The sequence below is a fragment of the Melospiza georgiana genome, chromosome 9 (genome assembly GCF_028018845.1).
Source record: "Melospiza georgiana isolate bMelGeo1 chromosome 9, bMelGeo1.pri, whole genome shotgun sequence".
Lineage (NCBI taxonomy): Eukaryota > Metazoa > Chordata > Aves > Passeriformes > Passerellidae > Melospiza > Melospiza georgiana.
The window spans coordinates 31883744-31903921 of NC_080438.1; the positions used below are offsets into that span (position 1 = coordinate 31883744).

At 43.0% G+C, this 20178-nt stretch overlaps 1 protein-coding gene and 1 non-coding gene across 2 annotated transcripts; both read left to right on the forward strand.

Annotated features, from left to right (window-relative positions):
• The first annotated feature begins 533 nt into the window (after positions 1-533).
• On the forward strand, positions 534-13886 carry RABGGTB (Rab geranylgeranyltransferase subunit beta). Its single transcript, XM_058029998.1, has 9 exons — positions 534-608; positions 1085-1192; positions 2163-2360; positions 4591-4696; positions 6108-6160; positions 6288-6398; positions 9831-9956; positions 10745-10894; positions 12825-13886. Exons 1-9 carry the CDS (start codon positions 606-608, stop codon positions 12963-12965), a joined length of 996 nt encoding a protein of 331 aa, XP_057885981.1. The 5' UTR covers positions 534-605; the 3' UTR covers positions 12966-13886.
• Positions 1352-1434, forward strand: LOC131087250 (small nucleolar RNA SNORD45). The gene has a single exon (XR_009114863.1). It is a non-coding gene; the product is annotated as a small nucleolar RNA SNORD45 (small nucleolar RNA).
• Positions 13887-20178: the final 6292 nt, after the last annotated feature.

Here is a 20178-nt window from a genome sequence, read left to right on the forward strand (position 1 = left end):
CAGGGGGAATCAAAAGTTGGTAATCATAAACAGAATCACCCAAGGCAGTTTTAATTAGGAAGCAAGAAACACGGTTTTGAGCAAAAGCACAGTTACCTTTACCCATTTTACCTGCGACTAAATTCTTGGATTTGCTTTTTCATAGAGCTGAGGAAGGAAACCGAAGTTATTTCTAAACGCTGTTTTATTTGATGTGATGCAAGAAAGTGCGCAGCTGGAGTTAGTGTAGTTTTAACTACTGGTTCCGGAATAGACTTTACCTGCGGCAAGCCAGGAGGCCACAGCCGCCGCGGGCCGTCCTCAGGGCACAGCGCGGCCCCGCGGCCCCGCGGTCCCGGGTGCGCAGCGCCGCTCCGTTCTGCGCAGCCGCCGGCGGGCGGGCACAGCGCGGCCCCGCGGCCCCGGGGGCGCAGCGCCGCTCCGTTCTGCGCAGCCACTGGCGGGCGGGGCCCGAGCGAGGCCGGGCGGGCACAGCGCGGCCCCGCGGCCCCGGGTGCGCAGCGCTGCTCGCTTCCGCGCAGCCGCCGGCGGGCGGGCACAGCGAGGCCCCGCCGGCCGCCGCCTTCCGCTTTGCCGCTTCCCCTCTTCCTGTGCGTGCGGAGACCATGGTGGGTAGCGGGGTCGGCGTTGCGGCTCCTCTCGCCTGCGGGAACGCTTTGTTTGCTGGCGCGCGGCTGCATCGGCCTTGGAGAGACGCGAGTCGCGCTGCTCCGCTCGGGGGGATGGGAGTGGCGCTCGCCTTTCCAGCAGCCGCGGGAGCGCTCGGGCTGGGCCGGGACCGTGGGGGCGCGGGGCGGCACGGCTGGGCCCGGGGAAGGGCTCCTGCGTCCGGCGCTTCAGGGTACTCTTGGCGAGTTGGTGTTATTTCCTAGCTTTCTTGCAAGGCTCGGTTCGTAGCCTTTCCTGGGGAAGGGTTTGGCCAGGCTGAACGGTGATGGCGTGAGATGCGCAACCTGACCTAGGCTCAAAATAGCTAGAGAGATGTTTTTTCCCAGAGTCGCAGTCACCGGTGTTGGCTGTTTTATACCAAGTTGCTAAAACGTTTGACCTGACATTTCAATTGACTTATTGGTGCTTTTTACAGGGGACACCTCAAAAGGATGTTATAATAAAACCCGATGCTCCAAGCACATTACTTTCAGAAAAACATGCGGACTATATAGCTTCATATGGAACAAAGAAAGATGATTATGTAGGTATCAGTTTGTTACAGTACAGCTGTGGTTTTGTTAACAGTAATAACCTTTATTTATTGGCTCAGAGCTAAGGGTTAGATGCATGTTAAAAAGCTAATTGTTTTTTACCCTGCAATCCAAAGTGTGAAATAAAGGTGCTCTTGCTAATGTCTCTAGGTCTGTGATGAGTTTTGGCATGTATTATCTGACTATAAATTTGAAGATTATCATTTTAGCTGTATAATTACTCTGAGACCTGAGAAACAAGCTACTAGCTTCTTCATTCACTAGAATGCACAAGTAGAGTTGTATTTGCATGTTACTCTTTTGATGGGACAGCTTGCAGTCGTAAGTGGTTGGATGTAGTCCACAACAATGGGATTCCACTTCCAGCAAATTGTCAATAACTGCGTACGTGAAGAAAAGTTGCGGTTACCTTAACTGTTCACAAGAGCATGCCAAGCACTGTTGCTTTCAATTGTAGTGCATGTGAAAAAGTTTATGTAGTGCGGGTGATGTAATCAGTGTAAGAGAATTCAATGTGAAATTTCTCTCCCTAGTGGGACTTTAAATTGTGAGAGTTTTGGCACTTGGAAATAGACTTGTTATTTTTTGAGACTAGTTGGGGTGGCAATTTGAGGGCTTCTTTGAATGTCAAGATAATAAGTGATGTGAAGTGAACTGGTGCACAACTATTTGTAGCTAATTTGACATTGAGCTTGACAGTTTGAACTAGAAAAATACAGGGAGGGAGGGAGGGAGTGTAGTACGTGTTGGTATCTACAAGTGCATTTTTCCGTATGTATGTGTATATACGCATGTGCATGATGTACAGAATATCTGTGAGTGGCTGAGGTGTAGTTGATAAATGGTTGGAAAATGGTTGACTAACTAGAAGCTATTTGTGAAAGTTAACTAACGTATTTTCATTACCCTGCATTGGTGGTGTGCTTATCTGATCAAGAACTAAAATAATGCACTGTTTAGGAATACTGTATGTCGGAGTATTTGAGGATGAGTGGTGTGTACTGGGGACTGACAGCAATGGATCTCATGGGGCAGCTGCACCGAATGAACAAGGAAGAAATTCTCTCATTCATCAAATCATGTCAACATGAGTGTGGTGGAATAAGTGCCAGCAAAGGTCATGATCCTCATCTTCTGTATACCCTCAGTGCTGTCCAGGTAAATGTAGGAGGGTAATTTTACAAAAAAGATTAAGATTTTGATGATTGCAGATTTATGAACCAGTTACTGTTGGAGGCCCATGACAAAAATTATTTCGGTATCTTAATAAAAAAAGAATCTACTGGACAAAACTTTAGGATTTCGATGTATTACTTTCTAAAAATTGACATATTTGGGAATTTTTTAACGGTCAATTAATGGTTACTGCATTGTTGCCAGTTTAGTAAGTTGTCTTGGAATACTCCTTAGCTACAGGTTTTACTGGAGCATTTTATAGATAATTTTTGATTTTATAAATTATTCTTAGTGTTCGTTGAGGTGACAGATAAGTATGACCAAAACAAGAGCAAAATTTTTTATTTTTATATGAGTTTTTTGGGGGTGTGTAATTTAAAAATTGTACTAGTGTGCTGAACATTTAATTTATTTGGTGCATATGCTCCCCCTGATAAGAAGTAACTCAATCTTATTTTTTCACTGCAGCTATCTCCATTAAAGACTTGTTTTTCACTATTACTCATTCCTTTATTTTGTTTTGGTTTTTTTTGTTTGCTCTGCTGATGCAAATAATTTTGTGAAAAAGTACTGAAAAGGCTCAAACACTTCTGAACAATTAGCTAGATTGCTTGCAGGGTGCGTCTCATTCAGTCTTATGGATGAAGTATTTTAATGGCATTACAAAAAAAACCAAAATGGCATTCTTTTCTAGGCAGAAACTATGATGGATTTAAGATATTGGGTTTGAACCCCTTAGGTAGGACAGGATGCTCTAAGGTTGATCATTATTACCACTTTAGCACTAGAATTACTCTGAATAACACTGTGAGAACCAGGCCACTAAAGTTTTTCCAGGCTGTGATGTTTGAACTTTTCCAAACTGTCCAATCCAGCTCCTTTCACAAATTCCAATTCAGTATAAGGGGGATACAATTTGAGGTTGTTACCTTACCTATTAGATATGTTAGTTCTTAAATATGTACTTGATTTTACTAGGAGATATTTTCATGTTAACTAAATTGAGCTGTAGCTCTCCAAACTGAAAAAGTGTTGACAAATGCTGATGTAAAGTTTTTGTGGCAAACCTAACCAGCGTATCTTAATGAGTATGCATGGTCTTAGTGAACAAACAGCATTTAGTGCTGTCTACATATCCAGGATGTTTAAAGGGTCACATCATATGTTCTTGTGATCTCTCTCAATAGTAATTTGTTCAGGTTTGCATTTAAGGTGCATGTTGTGATTACATATTTTCTGTTGGAATTGTAGGTTCTTGTTTTTGGAATTTTCCGTAAGACTTATATTTTATTTGACTTCAATTTTATCTAACAATTGAAAGATTCCAGCTAACTAGATTTAAAGTCATAGTGTCTAGTGTTTTTCAGATTGGTACTATAATATTGCTTCATTTCAGCTGGGTTTTTTTCTATTTTGTGCTGTGTAATAAATTCTTATTTACTGTCTTTACTGATTTGCAAGGTATGGGTAAAAACATAAAGTCAGATGGGCTCAGGAACAGTACTGTTGTTTTCACATGATATTGTGTCATACAGATTTGCTGGTTTAAATCAGCGGTGGAAATGGGAAATTGGTTTGGAAAATTGTATTCCCTACTATAACCTTCATTTTTCTTCCAGAATATATTCACTCTACAGTTGGTGGATAATCATATTGTTCATACTTTAATTATTGCATTTTGGTTCTATTAATTAAATTTAAAATTTTAATCTAAATAAAAATCTAATAATTTGAAACAAGTTGTTGTTGATAAGTTTGCCCTGTAAGTGGAGTTAGTAACTTAACATACACATATCCAAGTAGTCGCAGTGCAAAACTACAAATTGGTGCATCCTAGGTGTCATTGTCCCATTACAATATTGACCATAATCAAATATCTGTTCTACATATTGCTGACATAAAATAAATAAACCTGGTTGTGCTTTTGAAAGGAGACCTCAACACTGTAAAGTAACAAAGCGTGATAGAGTTCAGTTTGAATTGTTTCTGTCTCCCTTTGAGAATGCCCTAAAGGTTTTAGACAAAGATAATCTGCAGTGCAGAGATTAACTACCAAAGTGGGAAAAATGTTTAATAAATCTTACCAAATAGTATTCAGAGTTAATTAAATCATGTCTTTTATAAATCCATGATTTTTTTTTTGTTAAGAAATAAATTTTTAAAGTTTTTGCTCCTCTTTGATTATTACTGTGTCCTTTCTTTCCCCTCCCAGATTCTTATTTTATATGATAGTCTCCATGTAGTTGATGTAAATAAAATTGTTGAATATATACAGAGCTTGCAGAAAGAAGATGGATCGTTTGCTGGAGATGAATGGGGTAATTTTTAGATCTTCTAAATGTAGTGTCTAGGTTGACTTGTGTAAGTCTATAAAGTAAAGTTTTCTTGGATGGTCTTTTTTGCATATGTATTATATGGGAACACTTTTATTTTCTGAGTCATGAAAAAGAAGAGTTAGTGAAGGACAGAATTATGTTTCATTCTTTTCTAAATATTCTCAACTTCAGTTCCATTCTTGTATTACAAATGAAATGTTTTGATGAAGAAAACTTTCGGGCATTTTTAACTTAACAGTACTTTGAAATACTAGATACGCTCTTTCATAAAGGAAAGTTTTATACTTGCTATTTGATGGTAGTTAGTAATGACTTATATCCATGTCAAATATGAAAGGATTTTTCACTTTGTGCGAGTGAGAAAAACTGGGTTTGTACTCATTAACTTCCCTTAATACTGATTTTGTTTCTGCATATAAATTCTTTATGAACAAATACAGCATTTTTAAGCTGTGGCATAAATATTTAGTCACTCTCAAGGTATTTATCACCACGGATGACCTAAATTTTAAGAAAATCTATTGCGTATCATTCTTGTTCAGGTAAAATTCAGCAACCGAGATCTTAGCAGTATATGTATGCTACTGTAAAGGTAGACAATATGCTGTGCGCTAAATTGGTTCATGGTTTGCTGCACTCTTTTTATTGAAGTATTCCGAGAGGCGCAGCTGAGGGAGTGTGATCCCTGATGTAGGATGGAGCAGCAGATATTTGGTTTTTGTGTTTCAGCTTGTGAATTTCTTAAGAACAGAAGTCTTGCAAAAGTTTGACCAAGAAACAGAAAGTTTGCAGCTCAGTTAAATTTTAAATTGTGACTTCAAGTATTAATTGCCTAGAGTTTGTGCTAAAAGAGTTATATTGGACGTGACAAGCAATCATTCTGTTACAGGTGTAGGAGCTTAGATTTTTCTTCCAGGTACAAATATGCAAGAGAAGCCTTGTAACATTTATTGGATTTCCCCTAAAACAAGAAATGGCTTCCACTTCCGGCTGGATTTAAGGCAAAGCAAGAGCTGTCTGATTATTTTTGCATTATTTCCATTGCTCTGGAACTGTCTGTAGAGCACTACAGAAAAGCTCTAAAATTAAACAGCTGTTTGTAAATTACCACTAGCTGAATTGATTTGGATATATAGCTGTCCAGCTCTAAATGAGTTGACTTTTATGCACAGTAAAACATACAGATCACTTAAATGTAATGTATATTTTCTAAATTACTGGGGAAATAATTGGTAAGCTGGAAAATTAAATTGTATGGGGGGATTTTTTTTAGCTGATTTTTGTTTTTTGATGTAGAACCTAGGATTTTAGCATTTTGTTCTGTACTTTCAGTAGTGATTTAAATGTAGGTTGAAAAAATAATTGATTTCATTCCTTATCCCCTACATTATAGGAGAAATAGATACAAGGTTCTCTTTCTGTGCTGCAGCCACTCTTGCACTTCTGGTAAGTCCTAAACCATCACTTGCATAAGTAGAGAATCAATTGGTACTGCTCTTTGGTACTGCTGAAGTTTCTGCAGAAAATCAGCTTGACAGGAGATCAAGTGCATTAATTATTTTCTGACTTTCAGGGAAAGCTGGATGCTATTGATGTGGGAAAAGCAGTTGAATTCGTTTTGTCCTGTATGAACTTCGATGGAGGATTTGGTTGTAGACCAGGTTCCGAATCACATGCAGGACAGGTGAGTTTCTCTTTATATGGAAGTACTTTAAATTAGCAAGCATCACATACTGGCTATAAATGTTTCTTTACAACATGTATCCGTGATGACAATGGATGTACCTCTTGTTTCCCAAATGCCTGATTCTAGTGTCTTAGTTAAAATAAATGAACAGATAAGTAACCTAATCTGGGAAGGTGAGTCGAGACTTGAGAGTTTAGGTAGGAAAAAAGACAGTAATAGAACAGCTTTTAGGACTGTATTTGAGTCTTCACATAGTGATTTTGAAATTGCTAGCATGAGGATTTTTAGAGAATTTGAAATGGGTATCAATGGAGACGGTGAACAAGATTTATCACTTTTTTCTGACAGAAGTCATAATGAGACATAAACATTAATTGTATAGTCTGTTTGAGATTTATCAGCCAATGAACCCAAATAAAAATCAGACGTGAATCCTGTAAAGAATTACTTAATTTTTTGAGGAAAGCCAGTTTTAGATGACATACCTAACTTAGTAATGGGCATATTTCTCAGCTAGAATCACTAGTGTTACACACTGTTACTGGTGACAGTGAATTCTGAAAATAGCTCAATAAAATGTACTTGAGAAGAAAATGCAGTAGTATAATTAGAAAAAATTAAGGGATCTTGCGAGGAAGACAATCTAAGTAACTTCTTTCAACAAGAAATTTACATAATGGAAATAATTTTAAATTTAAACTTACCTTTCCTATATTTTTTTAATGGAAAAGTTTAGTGCACTTAACCTGAATATGTGAAAAAAAATCAACTTTTAATGCTGTTGCAGTTACCTGTTAATTTTGCATAATTAGGGTGAGTAATGCCATATCTAGGATTCACCTCATCACATGAAAATATTTAAGGCATTTTGTTGATAAGTGTTGGGTTTCCTGCCCGTTCTTAGTTTAAAATCGGGAAAAAAGTAAAATCTGTTACATGTAAATACCTTATAGTTTCAATGTACAATAGCATTGCCCATATAGTCTAAATGGCTGGACCATGTTCTAGTGTTTGAGGAAGTCAGTTCCACAGCTGAACCCACTCTGTTTGCAGCTGGCATTTTCTGTGAGGATTAGGACTATCGTTCACATACCCCTTAAAAAGCTCTCTCTTTCACCTCCATGAAGGTTCAGTATTTTTCAGAGAATGTTGCCAAACCTGATCTCCTTTTATGAGCGGGTGACCTGCCTAGTACATGAGAGAAAGGCAGTGGATATGTGTACCCAGACTCGAGTAAAGCTTTTGACATGCTTTCCCACAGAATTCTCCTGGAGACGCTGCAGCCCATGGCTTGGACAGGGTGCAGTCTTGGCTGCATGGCCGGACCCAGGGAGTATTGGGGAGTGATGTTAAATCCAGTTGGCGAAGGGTCACAAATGGGATTCTCCAGGGCTCAGTTTTCGGGCCAGTCCTTTTTGATATCCTCATCATGTGGTCTGGAAAAAGGAATCAAGTGCATCCTCAGTAAGTCACAGGAAGGACCAGTTTGTGTGGGAGTTTCGATTCATGGGCAGCTGGCTCTGGACAGCCTGGATCCATGGGCCAAGGCCAGCTGTGTGATGTCCAACAAGGCCAAGTGCCAGGTCCTGTGTCACGAGAACCCTGTGGAATGCTCCAGGTTTGGAGCAGCAGGAAAGGACTTCGGGTGCTGGCTGACAGGAGCTGTGTATCAGCCCAGGTGTGCGCAGGTGGGCAAGAAGGCCATTGGCACCTGTACCAACCACAGTGTGGTCACTGCACCAGGGCAGGTGGTGTCCCTTGTGCTGGCACTGCTGGGGCGCCTTCAGTCCTGTAGGCAGTTTTGAGCCCATCACTTCCAAAAGGAGATTATGGTGCTGGAGCATGTCTAGAGAAGAGTAATAGAGCTGGAGAAGGGTCTGGAACATAAGGCCTGTGAGAAGCAGCTGAGGGTACTGGAGTGTTTAGGCCTGAGAAAAGAAGGTTCAGGAGAAACTACCTGAAAGGAGGTTGTGGCAAGGTGGGGGGTGGGCCTCTTCTCACAGTCATTTAGTTACAGGACAAGGGAAAATTACCTCAAGTTGCACTGCAGGAGATTCAAGCTGCATGTTAGAAAGAATTTCTTCACTGAAGGAGTGGTTAAGCATTTCAGCAGACTCCCTAGGAAAGTGGTGGAGTGTCCATCTCTGGAAGTGTTCAAAAAATGAGTAGATGTGGCGCTTCCTGATACCGTGTAGTGTTATTTGGTGGTATTCTGTCACAGACGTCTTTTCATAAAAATCTTTTCTTTAAGATTTTCCCTTCTGAGATGCTGAGGCCTCAGAAAAAGAATGTAAACAAGGGTTATCTGCTGCTGTGGAATGCAACAGGTGCACCTGTGATTGGCCCATGTTGGATGTGTATAATTAATGGCCAATCAAGGACCGAGCTCTCTCTGGGACAGAGTCGGAGAGAGCTCCTTTGTTATCATTCTTTTCTTCTCTATTCTTAGCTTAGCTAGCCTTCTGAGAACTTTTCCTTTTATTCCTTTTAGTACAGTTATAATGTAGTATATATATCATAAAATAATAAATCAAGCCTTCTGATCATAGAATCAACATTCTTGCCTCTCTCTTCACCTGCAAACCCTTGTGACCACAGTCACAGTATTCAGTTAAAGGTTGGACTTGATGATTTTAGAGGCCTTTTCCAGCCTTAATGATTCCATGATTCTTTGCTTTTTGTGCTTCACTGCTTTCTTAGTGACCGCATAAAATGTGACCAAAGTATGCTGTTGCATCGTAAATGTATCTCCCAGGAAAAAACTATTAATTTTAAATTTATTATTAAAAGTGGATTAAATTAAAATTAATACAATTAATTTTATCAATTAATTCTATTAACTAATTAATTTAGGAGACTAATAAAATTAAAAGGGGAGTAATCAATGCAGGTACATTACATGGCACTTTGAAAGTAAGCCTGACTGTACACATAGGTAATTGCAAAGACAGTTAATGATCTGAGTTAGCCTGTTTCTGTTAGGGAGTTCATTTGGTCTTTTGTTTACTGTTTGCAAGCGTTAGGGTAAAAGGCAGGTACAGGAACAAACCATAGACTGGATGCAAAATTTTTATAAATGCCATATCCAGCCTGCAGAAGTTGGTTTGACTACTCTGGCTTGAGAGTCTGTGTTTTTAAAATAAAATTATATGGCTCTTTCAGAATCTCCTAGGATTACGTTCCAAACCTTGCATTACTGTCTTGTATTAGTGAAATATTACAAATTGTGCTACTGGTACCTTTTTACAAAAGGAACTATAACAATAACATGATTTTTCTAAAGGAAAAGTCTTTAAAAGTTGAAATGTGTGTGAGCTTATTTTGCATTGTTTATATGACTGTATTGCTGCTTTGAGATCTTCCTGCATTTAGTCTGCTAAACTGTATTTAGTTATTAAATACACAAAAAATTTATGTCTGTAATTTTAGATCTATTGTTGCACAGGATTTCTGGCTATAACAGACCAGTTGCATCAAGTAAATGTTGACTTGCTGGGTTGGTGGCTTTGTGAACGTCAGTTACCTTCTGGAGGTCTCAACGGACGACCAGAGAAGGTATTTCGTGGCTTCTTTTCTTTGTTCAAACCTCAATGGAGATTGCTTTTTCTGAACCTGAACTACTGCAAAATGTTATGACTTCCATAAAACATTTAGTAAACTTTTCAAAGAAGTCAGGCCTTCATCCTGATTCTTTCTCTTGTTACTAACACCTGTTATGCAGTCCTTAGCTATGCTTCATTTGAGTCCTCAGTATAGCAAAGTACGCATGTTGAAGGATATCTTGCTGGCCATTTGAACCATTATCCTGTTAAACTGGGTCTTTAATATTTTCTGAGTTGGGGAATCTTTCTGTAGGATTTGTATAAAAATTGCTGTTCTACTGGATGTAAATCCTGAGCGTCACAGTGTTCCACATCACACTAGAGATTTGTGTAACCTAGAATAATGTCTGGCAAATAGATAATCAACCAACAGATTCCCTGCTTCCCCCCCCTTGCCCCCAAAATACAAATAGTTGATATGAACTTCTCTGTATTTCCTCTTCAAAGAAACGCTGTGGTTTTTCAGCCTCTCTCACAGAAGGTGAAGTCTTTAAAAATCACATTCTTGTGGTCTTGTTTCTTGAAGAAATTTGAAAAAGATAGTTTCCTTTCCTGAAAACAGAAGTCCGCTGAAAAGAGACTCTGTCAAGAAATTCTTTTACTCCAAAGACACTCTAAAGTGTTGTGTCTCTGCAAGAGTATTATGATAGCACACCTGATAATGTGCAGAATTACCAGTAAAATTTGCAACATTATGTTTAAAACCCAGGCAAATATTTAATCTGCCTCTCTGCTTGCCAGTTACCTGATGTTTGTTATTCGTGGTGGGTGCTAGCTTCTTTGAAGATGATTGGTAGGATACAGTGGATTGACAGAGAGAAACTGCGCTGCTTTATTTTGGCGTGCCAGGATGAGGAGTCTGGAGGATTTGCTGACAGACCAGGAGATATGGTAAGTGATATTTTTTCTAAATAAAATACACATGAAAATTTCAATTGGAAATATCAACTTTTGTTTGAGTGTAACTCAGCTCATGGTCTAGGTGGGTTTTGCAGAGGCTGCAGTTTCCTCTGAAGGAAGAATAGTGTAGAATTGCCATTGAAGGCGTACTTGGGGAGCGCATTCTTATAACGCACATGTATCCCCCAATGAAGTCAGTTCCATTCCTTGCAAAATCTGGTTTGGTCCCCCATAACACACTCAACACAAACCATTTCTCACAAGACCATTTGGAAAATGTAAGTAAAAACGCTCTGTTTGATGGTGGGTTTTCCGGTGCATGTGTGGGTTCTTTGGGTTTATTATTTTGTTTTGTGAAATGGTCTGCAAGCTAAAGTTTGGTGTAGGTTAAATAGTCTTCAGCTCTCTTGGTGGTTTTGTGTGATCTAATTAAATCAAGAGTTTTTATTAAGAATCCCTATACACTAACTTTCATTCTTTGCTAGCCCAGCCACTGAATAAATCTTGTAGCTGACATTTGTCTAGCTGAGAGAGGAAGAAGCTTTTGTGATAACATTGTCAAGAGGCTGGTGCTATGGATTTTTTGCTTGTTGAGAAAGCAGTTAAAATTTAGCCAGTCTGTTCTCTGGTTTCAAGTGGAAGTAACTGATACTGTCCCAGTGAAATGGCAAATAAAGTTTTTATCTCTCAAGAGTGCTGGACAGATAAAATAAAAAGTATTGTGAGACTTCATTCCTTTTGAACACTTGGCTTATTTGTTAATGGTCTGGAAAGGTATTGGCTTTTTATTGCAGCTGAAAGGTTTTTGAAAGGTTTTTATTGCAGATGCCCATGTCTGCTCCCTTCTCCACAAATGCATTAAAGAATAAAGTAACTTTTTTTTTTTTTTTTGCAAGCAGGTACTTTATTCCCAGTTGGGGGAGAAATCTGTTAACTCCAGTCTGTCATTTGGAAAGTGGTTTTTGTGTTCTTAAAATAGGAAGAGTTTTGTATTTCTAAGGAGCTTACAGGAAGAACTTTTCTGTTTTCAGAATTCTTGAAGAAATCTCCAGAACTTTAAGTTTAAATGCTTTTCTATCTTTGAGTAATGAAATATGTGTATCTTCTTGGAAGAGCATCTCTGAAGAGCCTTTTCTCTATAACTAAGGAGAGCACATTTGAGACAGTTTTTCTATGTTACATTAACAGTCATTTAATATTATTTTTACCTGTCTTCAATTGCTGAAGTGTAGAAATTTCTACTCCTGTAGAAATGTTGGCTCCCAGGTTTTTGCTTTATTCTTGCAGACACTCTGTCCTAACAGACCTTGTTGTTTAGGGATATTTTGTGTTTGGGTTGTTTTTTCATTTGTTTGTTTTGTAGGGGGGAGAGGGGGTGCTGGTCCTGTGGTTTAGGAGTAGAGGTTTGGGAGGGGGTTGTTTTTATTTATAGTTCTGGGAGGTTTTCTAGCAAAATAGGTTGCTGCTTCCCTCTCAAGGTTTTACACCTCGGCTCTGTATTTGGAGACCTATAAAGAGCATTATGATGTTTCTGAAGAACAAATGGGCAATTTATGGAAGCGGTACCTGTAGATGATCCAGTTTACTTTTAAAATGTTAATTGGCTTTGCTTCTACCACCCTGTGATATTGCATGCTAATAGATAAATGTGAGTGCTTTTTAACTCAGAGGTGAAAATCATCTCAGCAGCAGATAATTGACAAGCATGCCTGAGTAAATCACAGTATTGTAAATGCCGGTTATGGAAATTTCTTGCCTAATACATGTTAGCACAAATGAAAATTTATTCAGTTGTATTGTCTTCCCCAGAGAAGCCATGGAGATTTTCTGTTCTCTTGCTGACAAATGAAAATTTCATTCCATACAAGTGAAAAAACAGTTGACTTTTGGAAACAGACACAAGCTTTCATTTTTCTTCCAGGTGGATCCATTTCACACCTTATTTGGTATTGCTGGACTATCTTTATTAGGAGAAGAACAAATTAAGGCTGTCAATCCTGTCTTTTGTATGCCAGAAGACGTCCTTCGAAGAATAAATGTACAGCCTGAGCTTGTAAGCTAAGCTTTGTAAAAGACAAAAGCTTTGTACGACCAATTGCTTTTTGGTTTTACTGATTTATAATCTCATCTGTGAAACTGTCAGCATATTCTTCTTTCAGATGTGTTGATGTGTTTACATTATGTAAGTAAAGCAATAGCTTTGCTGTGGACTTTGTCACTTTATAAATTGTTTCAGAACAGGCTGGTTCTCTTAATCTGAGTGTAACATGTTATTTTGTTGTATTCTAAGATGTGTAGAAACATTTCAATTCTGTATCTAAATGTATGGGCCTTGGCTTTTTTTTTTTTTTTTATATAATTTTCAAATCAGAGCTTGACTGTGTGAATGCTTAACTTTTCTATTCCTGTAATATCAACCATGCTAGTACTGATCTTCATACAGGCCTCTTTTGATGGTGGATCATGCAAAGCACTTTACAAAAACAAAAAAAACCAACCAAACAAACAAACAAAAAAAACACCAAAAAAACAAAACAAAACAAACACAAAAAAAAACCAACAAACCACTAAAATCCTACCTGAGGCCTGCACTTAATACCACACTTACATATTTAATTATTCCTGTTCACATTTGCCATCGCTTTTCTATACTGAGAAACAGCTGCTTCTTCTCACAGTAATTGGTACCAGTAATACCATAATTATGGTTCTTTTAAATATACAAATGCTTTCATTTATTGATGAGTCCCTTAGACAAAATTCCACTGATACTTGAGATACAGCACACCTTGAGTATGTAGAGTGAAACTTGCTAACATTCAACATTCTAGAGAAGGTCCTGTTGGATGGTGACTTGTAATCGAACATAGAGTTAATGCTAAATCTCTTGCTGGGTTGAAATCCTCATTTTGTAGCTTTTAAGACACTAATTGTCAACACTTATTTTTGGTGTAGTTGGAAATAAAATTAGCTGTGGAAAATACTTCTTCTCTGAAAGGTGAAATCCTCTTTGTCTTCATAGAAATGCATAGGATTCCTCCCAGATGGCAGCTGCCATGAAGTATGGCTCTTCTTGGTCTTGGGTTTCAGGGGCTGTTTCCAAAGTGACCTACAGACATTGGAATGAAATCATTATTTACTGTGTAAAGGAATTGCTCTCCAAAGCATCAGCCAGGGTCTAAATGTGCCATTCTGCTTTTTAAAAGTACCAACATCACAGGATTTTTCTCAGATTAAAGCTTCCATGGAGTCGGATCTCTCAAGCCTGGCCCTTGAGAATTGTGGGCCTCCTGTGAACTGGTCTTGCCAGAAGGGCTTGCTGAGTTTTCCATTGCGTGGAAAAGAGATCCCATTTGGAGCCTGAAGCCTCGTGTTTCCTGTAGGATTTCCACTCCTAGAATTGCACACTTTGAAGGATTTCTTATAGCAGAAGTTTTCTGGGAGCTAGGACTCTGGCTGGATTTGGGTCTCTGGACTCTCAGGTGAAGTGACCTTGAGACACTAGGGCATGCAGATTTCCTTGCTGTTGAAAAGAGCTATTGTTTGCACCCAGGAGCCATGGTCTGAATGGGGGTGTCACCTCTTAAATTTGCAAATGTCACAGGATTTCTTCTAAATGAATGGTGCTAAGAACATAAGGTCTGGCTGGCTTTTGACTTAGAGGCGCCTCCTCTAAATTGGTCTTCAGATGCTAGGTTGGAAAGTGTTCCTACATATGCCAAATAGCCCTTGTTATGCAGTTAATAAGCTTCAAATTACCATGGAGTTGCTGCCCCTGCAAAGATTTTGGCAGAGCCTGGCTGTGGTGCCCCACTCCACTCCACCACCCTTAGCAGGTCCTTATGGTTGCATGGGGAATCATCGTGGAGCATGCCAACCCAGCTCCATCCTGGGAACAGCACCTGTATTTTACCCTAAAATTTCTGTCCCATTATAGCTCCTGTTAGGATACAAATGTAACTCGGTTTCCACTGATTTTACCCCCAGTCATCTTTCCATACAGACATTGCTCCACTCCCCAGAGAATTATTGTGAGCAGATGTGAGCTCTGCTGTCCCTTTGGACTGACAGAGGTTTTGTCCCAAGTTGCTTTTGAACCTGTCCTGCACCTGTTACGAGTCCTCAGTCTCCTGCAATTTTGTGGGTCAGTGACATGTAAAACAGCACAGCTGGCTGGCATGCTTTGCTCATGAGGGGAGACAAGAGAAGAATCCCTCTGCTCACACCAGACCTGCAGCTGCCAAACCTCACCAAAGCACCTGAGGAGCCCCCAGCGACTGATGGTACAGAAGGGAGGTGATGGAGGACAGCACAGCAGGCAGCCTGCCCTCCATCTGGCTGTGAAGAAGGCAGGGCTGGGAACTAAGCAACATCCCAGCAGGTCTGGCTGATGGTGCCACCCTGAGGGCTTCCCCTGCCTTTGGGCAGTCCCAGCTGCTGCAGCTCACTTGACAGAGACTCATTGTCTATACTGTGCTTGGCTGCACTGGAGATGATGAAGCCGAGGACAGCAATGGTTGCCTTCACATCCCCTGACTGCAGATGGGAAGGAGGGCGAGCTCTGTCACCTTGGGAAGGCGTCTGCAGAGTCACTGCTGCCCGTCTCTGGAGCGTGGCTCCATTGGGGGACCGTGGTAAGGACAGCAGTGCTCACCTAACTGTGCACCTGAGGACAGCTTCAGGATCTTGTCATACTGTGGGAGAGCAGAGCTTCACAGTAAACACCAGCTAACACACTGACTGCCAGTGTAAACACTAACAATTCTTATCTATATTAATACTAGTAACACTTACTATGCGTATTATTAATCCTAGTAGAGGCTGGTAGCATTCTTTAGGCTGAGGCTTGCATGAAGAATACAAAATTAATTAACGTTGCTGATTATGCTATTGTGTTGCAATACTTGGCTTCCACTGCAGTAGCCCCACACTTACCTCGATGGCCTGCCCCAGCAGGTCCCAAAACACCTGGATGCAGATCAGCTTAAGCTTCACTGATGTGATAAACAGAGTTCATTCTTTAAAATTTTTAAGTTTATTAAAGGATAAAAGGACAAAATAATCCAGCACGGGGATGCTTTTAGCACACAGCCAAAGAGCACAGAGGTAGCTTAAAAACATGTTCGCTGTATGCTGTTACATTGCTGAGGTTACAGGCATATTTATTAACTTACACATTATTCAAACATTCCTTTGACTTTTTGATGTTCCAGGAACTCTCTTGTTTGGTTTTAACCTCTGACTTGTCTGCAGAACGTTCTGTAAATGAGGTCTACACATTTTATTTCTTCCTGTAGTTTTATCCTGTTGCTTCACACTCCCTGATAATACCGATAAGAGTCGATAAATGCTTCCTGGATGCTTAAGCTCTTTTTGTGTCACTATTATCTTATCACTTGGTAGGGGCAGTCTGCAGTTATAAGAAACAGAATAATTGCTTTACACCATTTTCTGAGTTAGTTACATAGAAGTACTTTAGTTTCTATTTCAACATTTTGCTAAAGCCTACGATATATTTATCAGGCTACTATTCATATGAAATATACAGTGCATACATAAACTGGCATATTACACTATACAAAGCAGTTAAAAGTAAGTATAAGTTTTACCATATCAAAATACTTGTAATGCAAAAAGCTAATCTATGAATGTGAAAGCCAATATTGTTTTATCATCTATAACATCCGACGACGAGGGTGAGCAGCGGGCCCGCAGCAGGCGGAGGGCGGGCAGGGGGACGCGGGCACTTAAATTTGGCCAGGGTGCTGATCTCGGCCAGTCGGGGCAGGCCAAGTCCCCGCAGAAGCGGAAGCACTGCGGTAGAAGAGGCACCCAGAGCCCTCCCCGCTCCCGAGCCCTCTCCTCACCAAATCGCCGCCGCTCCCTAGTCCGCCCTGCTGTCGCAAAGACGACCCGGAACCCCTCCCGGGCTACATTCCTCTCCGCCTCCTGCCCCGAGTGCCGATGGGGCGCTCCGGTAGGGGCTCTGCGGAGGTCCTTTCGCCGGGACCTGGGCACGAGAGAGGGCCGGAGAAGGGGACGGGGGTTTGGCGAGCGGGAGCGCCGCCGCCGCCGCCGCCGCCGCCGCCGCCGCCGCCGCCGCCTGCGAGCCCTTCGGGCAGCCCGAGCTCCGCCCCACGCTCCCACGGGCCGCAGCCTGACGGCTCCTAAGCCTGCCAATCACGGCCCGCCTTTCGCCGTCCGCCCTGTCCAATCACGGCCCGCCTTTCTCCGTCCGCCCTGTCCAATCACAGCCGCCCTTTCAAACCCGAAGCGGTCCCGCCAATCTCAGCCCGCTCAGTCGCGGCTCGCCGCCTCAGACTGGCCCCGCTCGCCCGTACGTCTGAGGCGCCGCTCCCGCCACCGCCGCTTTGGGAGCCGGCGGAGCAGCGTCCCCGCTGCCGCTGCCTCGGCAGGCGCTGTTGCGGACGGGAAGGGCGGCCGGGAGCTTCCAGTTCAGGTCCTGGTCGGGATCAGGTTCTGGTCCAGGGAAACGGGCAGGCGGCGGGGAGCGGGCGGACGCGGCCACAGCAATGGCGGCGGCGGGAGCAGCGCTTGAGGGGACCGCGGGGAGTCGCGGATCCGAGCGCGGCGGGAATGGGCGGGCTGGGATTGGTGGAGCCGGCAGGCGCTGCTTCGGGTTGTGATTGGCTGGCTGTCCGCCCGTGGGGCATAAATAGCGGGCGTTGGGGCGGCAGCGGCGTCAGTTCGGCGGTGAAGCTGGGAGAGACGGAAGCTGCGGATGCGCGGTCCGAGGAGCGGCGCTGCGCCAGGACGGGACCCCCGCGGCAGCTGATCCAGGGAGCGCCGGTGAGCACGGGCGCGACGCCTGCGGCAGTATCTGGGGCCGGCCGTGTCCAGTTCTTTCTGCCGCGCCCTGCGTGGCTCGGGTAGCCGGCGGCTGGTGTGGGGCCTGGAGTGGCGCGGTGGGGGGGGCGCCGCCTGCTGTCACTGGGGGCTGGGAAGTAGCTGCTTCGCGGTTTCTGGATTTAAAGAAATGTTCAGAATACGAGGAATAAAGCTTGCTTTTTGTATTTTTATTACTTTATTTTCTTTTTACTTGTAATGTTTTTTTTCTTAATTGTGTTATTTTAGTATTGCCTGTTTTAATACATCTTTTTGGTTTGATTTGTTTTCTTTACTAGATATCTCATGTTAATTTGGTAAGGGTTGTGGGACTGGGGCTGAAACACCAGTTGTGAGAGCAGTGGGGACATGAAACCCCAGGGTGTGGAATAATGATTTTGGCATGAGTCAGGCCCAAAACAATGTGGAGGGGTGGAAATGCTGAGGCCAGATAAATGCCATGGGAGGAAGGCATGGAGCTGCAGCACAGGGCCTGCAGGTTATGCCTGGGGGTTCCCAGCCCCTGCCCTATGGTACCAACGAGGGGCTGAGGGTGTGGGGGCTCAGAGGGTTCTAGGGCTCAAGAACCAGCCCAAGAGTGCCTTTTGGGATGGGGGGGCAGGAGTCCAGTGGCTGTTCCCAGCCCTCGGAGCTGCCTGAGAGGAGGTGAGGGGGCCTTTGTGCAGGTGCTGGGCTGAGAGCCAGGGTGAGGGGGAGGGTGGATGTTGAGCTTCAGGCTTCCAGTGTCCCCAGAGTTGGGATGCCACTTAGGGTTGCCACTTAGGGCTGGGTGGGTGGATGGGACAGCTTCTAGAGATACTGAAATTGTAATGATGGCAGTAACTGATTTGTGGCCTTATCAACAGCCCCAAGGTGCAGTGAGAAGCATGAGCAGCTTTTAGCTGCAGCCAGTAGGAAGCTGAGGAGCTGGAGCTGAGGCAGCAGAGCTGGAGGAGACAGAAATATGGTAGGGTTTGATGTAAAACCTCTGTGGGGCTGGGATAGGGATTGTGGAGTGGGGAGGTGAACTGCATGGTTGGAATTGAAATTGCTGTGAGGGCTGTGATCTGAGCTCAAGAACTAGAGCTAAAACAAAGATCCTGTCCTGAGAAGCACAAGTAGCATCGTGTGGCACTACTGTGAAGATGTTGAGCAGGAAGTGCAAGAGAAGAGCTGGCAGTTAAATAAAGCTTGTGGGACTGGAGTTGAAATCACTGGGGACGGGGTGGGGACTGCAGTGCTGCAGAAACAGTCACTGCTACAAGGGATACTCACTGTGGATCTCAGGACTAAACGCAGAACGGGACACAGAGCTGGAAGAAGAGAGCTGGCAGTAAAATAAAGCTTGTGGGTCAAGAACTGAAAGAGCTGGAATCACTGGGTATGGTCTTATCATTGTGGGACTGGGATCGGGTCTGCACACAACACGGGAACTATAGGGCTGGCACAGAGACGATAAAATAAAGCTTGTGGGACAAGAGCTGAAAGAGCCTAAATCACTGGGCCTGCTATTGTCATAATTGTGCACTGGTATTTTGTGTGTTAATGTGTAAATTGCAGCTTAACACATGACAGCAACCTTAGGGCTGGTAAAGGCAGTGTATTGTTCTTGCGCCGAGGTCACTGTAGGCCTGTGACATGGATGCAGGGGCTGGGTATTGCCGCTAATAGTAGAACAGGATGTGTGGAGTGGGGAAAGGGGGCGGCAAGCTCGCGCCTGAAAACCCCGTCGATGCTAGAATATTGCCTGCGCCTGTGATGGCACCTCTTGGGGTGCGGCTGAAATCTCTGTGGGGCTGGGAAGTGGACTGCGGGGCTGGCAATTTGAATGAAAATGGCAAAGGCGCTAGACCTGTGAACGGGGCTGTGGGCATCCAGGACAACTTATGCAGGGGTGTGCAAAGTGACTGGGGACTGCTCGGTGGGAGCTAAAATCACTGCAGGGCTAGCATATGGATGGTGGGGTGGGCTTCCAGAGGCTCGTGCCAGAGCTGAATTGTTGCCCAGCTGGAGCCAAGAGCCAGATGCTGCCATTTGAAGCTGGAGAAACACAGAGCTGGAGCTGGAAGAAGAGAGCTGGCAGTAAAATAAAGCTTGTGGGTCAAGAGCTGAAATCACTGGGCCTGGTCTTAATCACTGTGGGACTGGCATTGCAGCTTAACACATGACAGCAACCTTAGGGCTGGTAAAGGCAGTGTATTGTTCTTGCGCCGAGATCACTGTAGGCCTGTGACATGGATGCAGGGGCTGGGTATTGCCGCTAATAGTAGAACAGGATGTGTGGAGTGGGGAAAGGGGGCGGCAAGCTCGCGCCTGAAAACCCCGTTGATGCTAGAATATTGCCTGCGCCTGTGATGGCACCTCTTGGGGTGCGGCTGAAATCTCTGTGGGGCTGGGAAGTGGACTGCGGGGCTGGCAATTTGAATGAA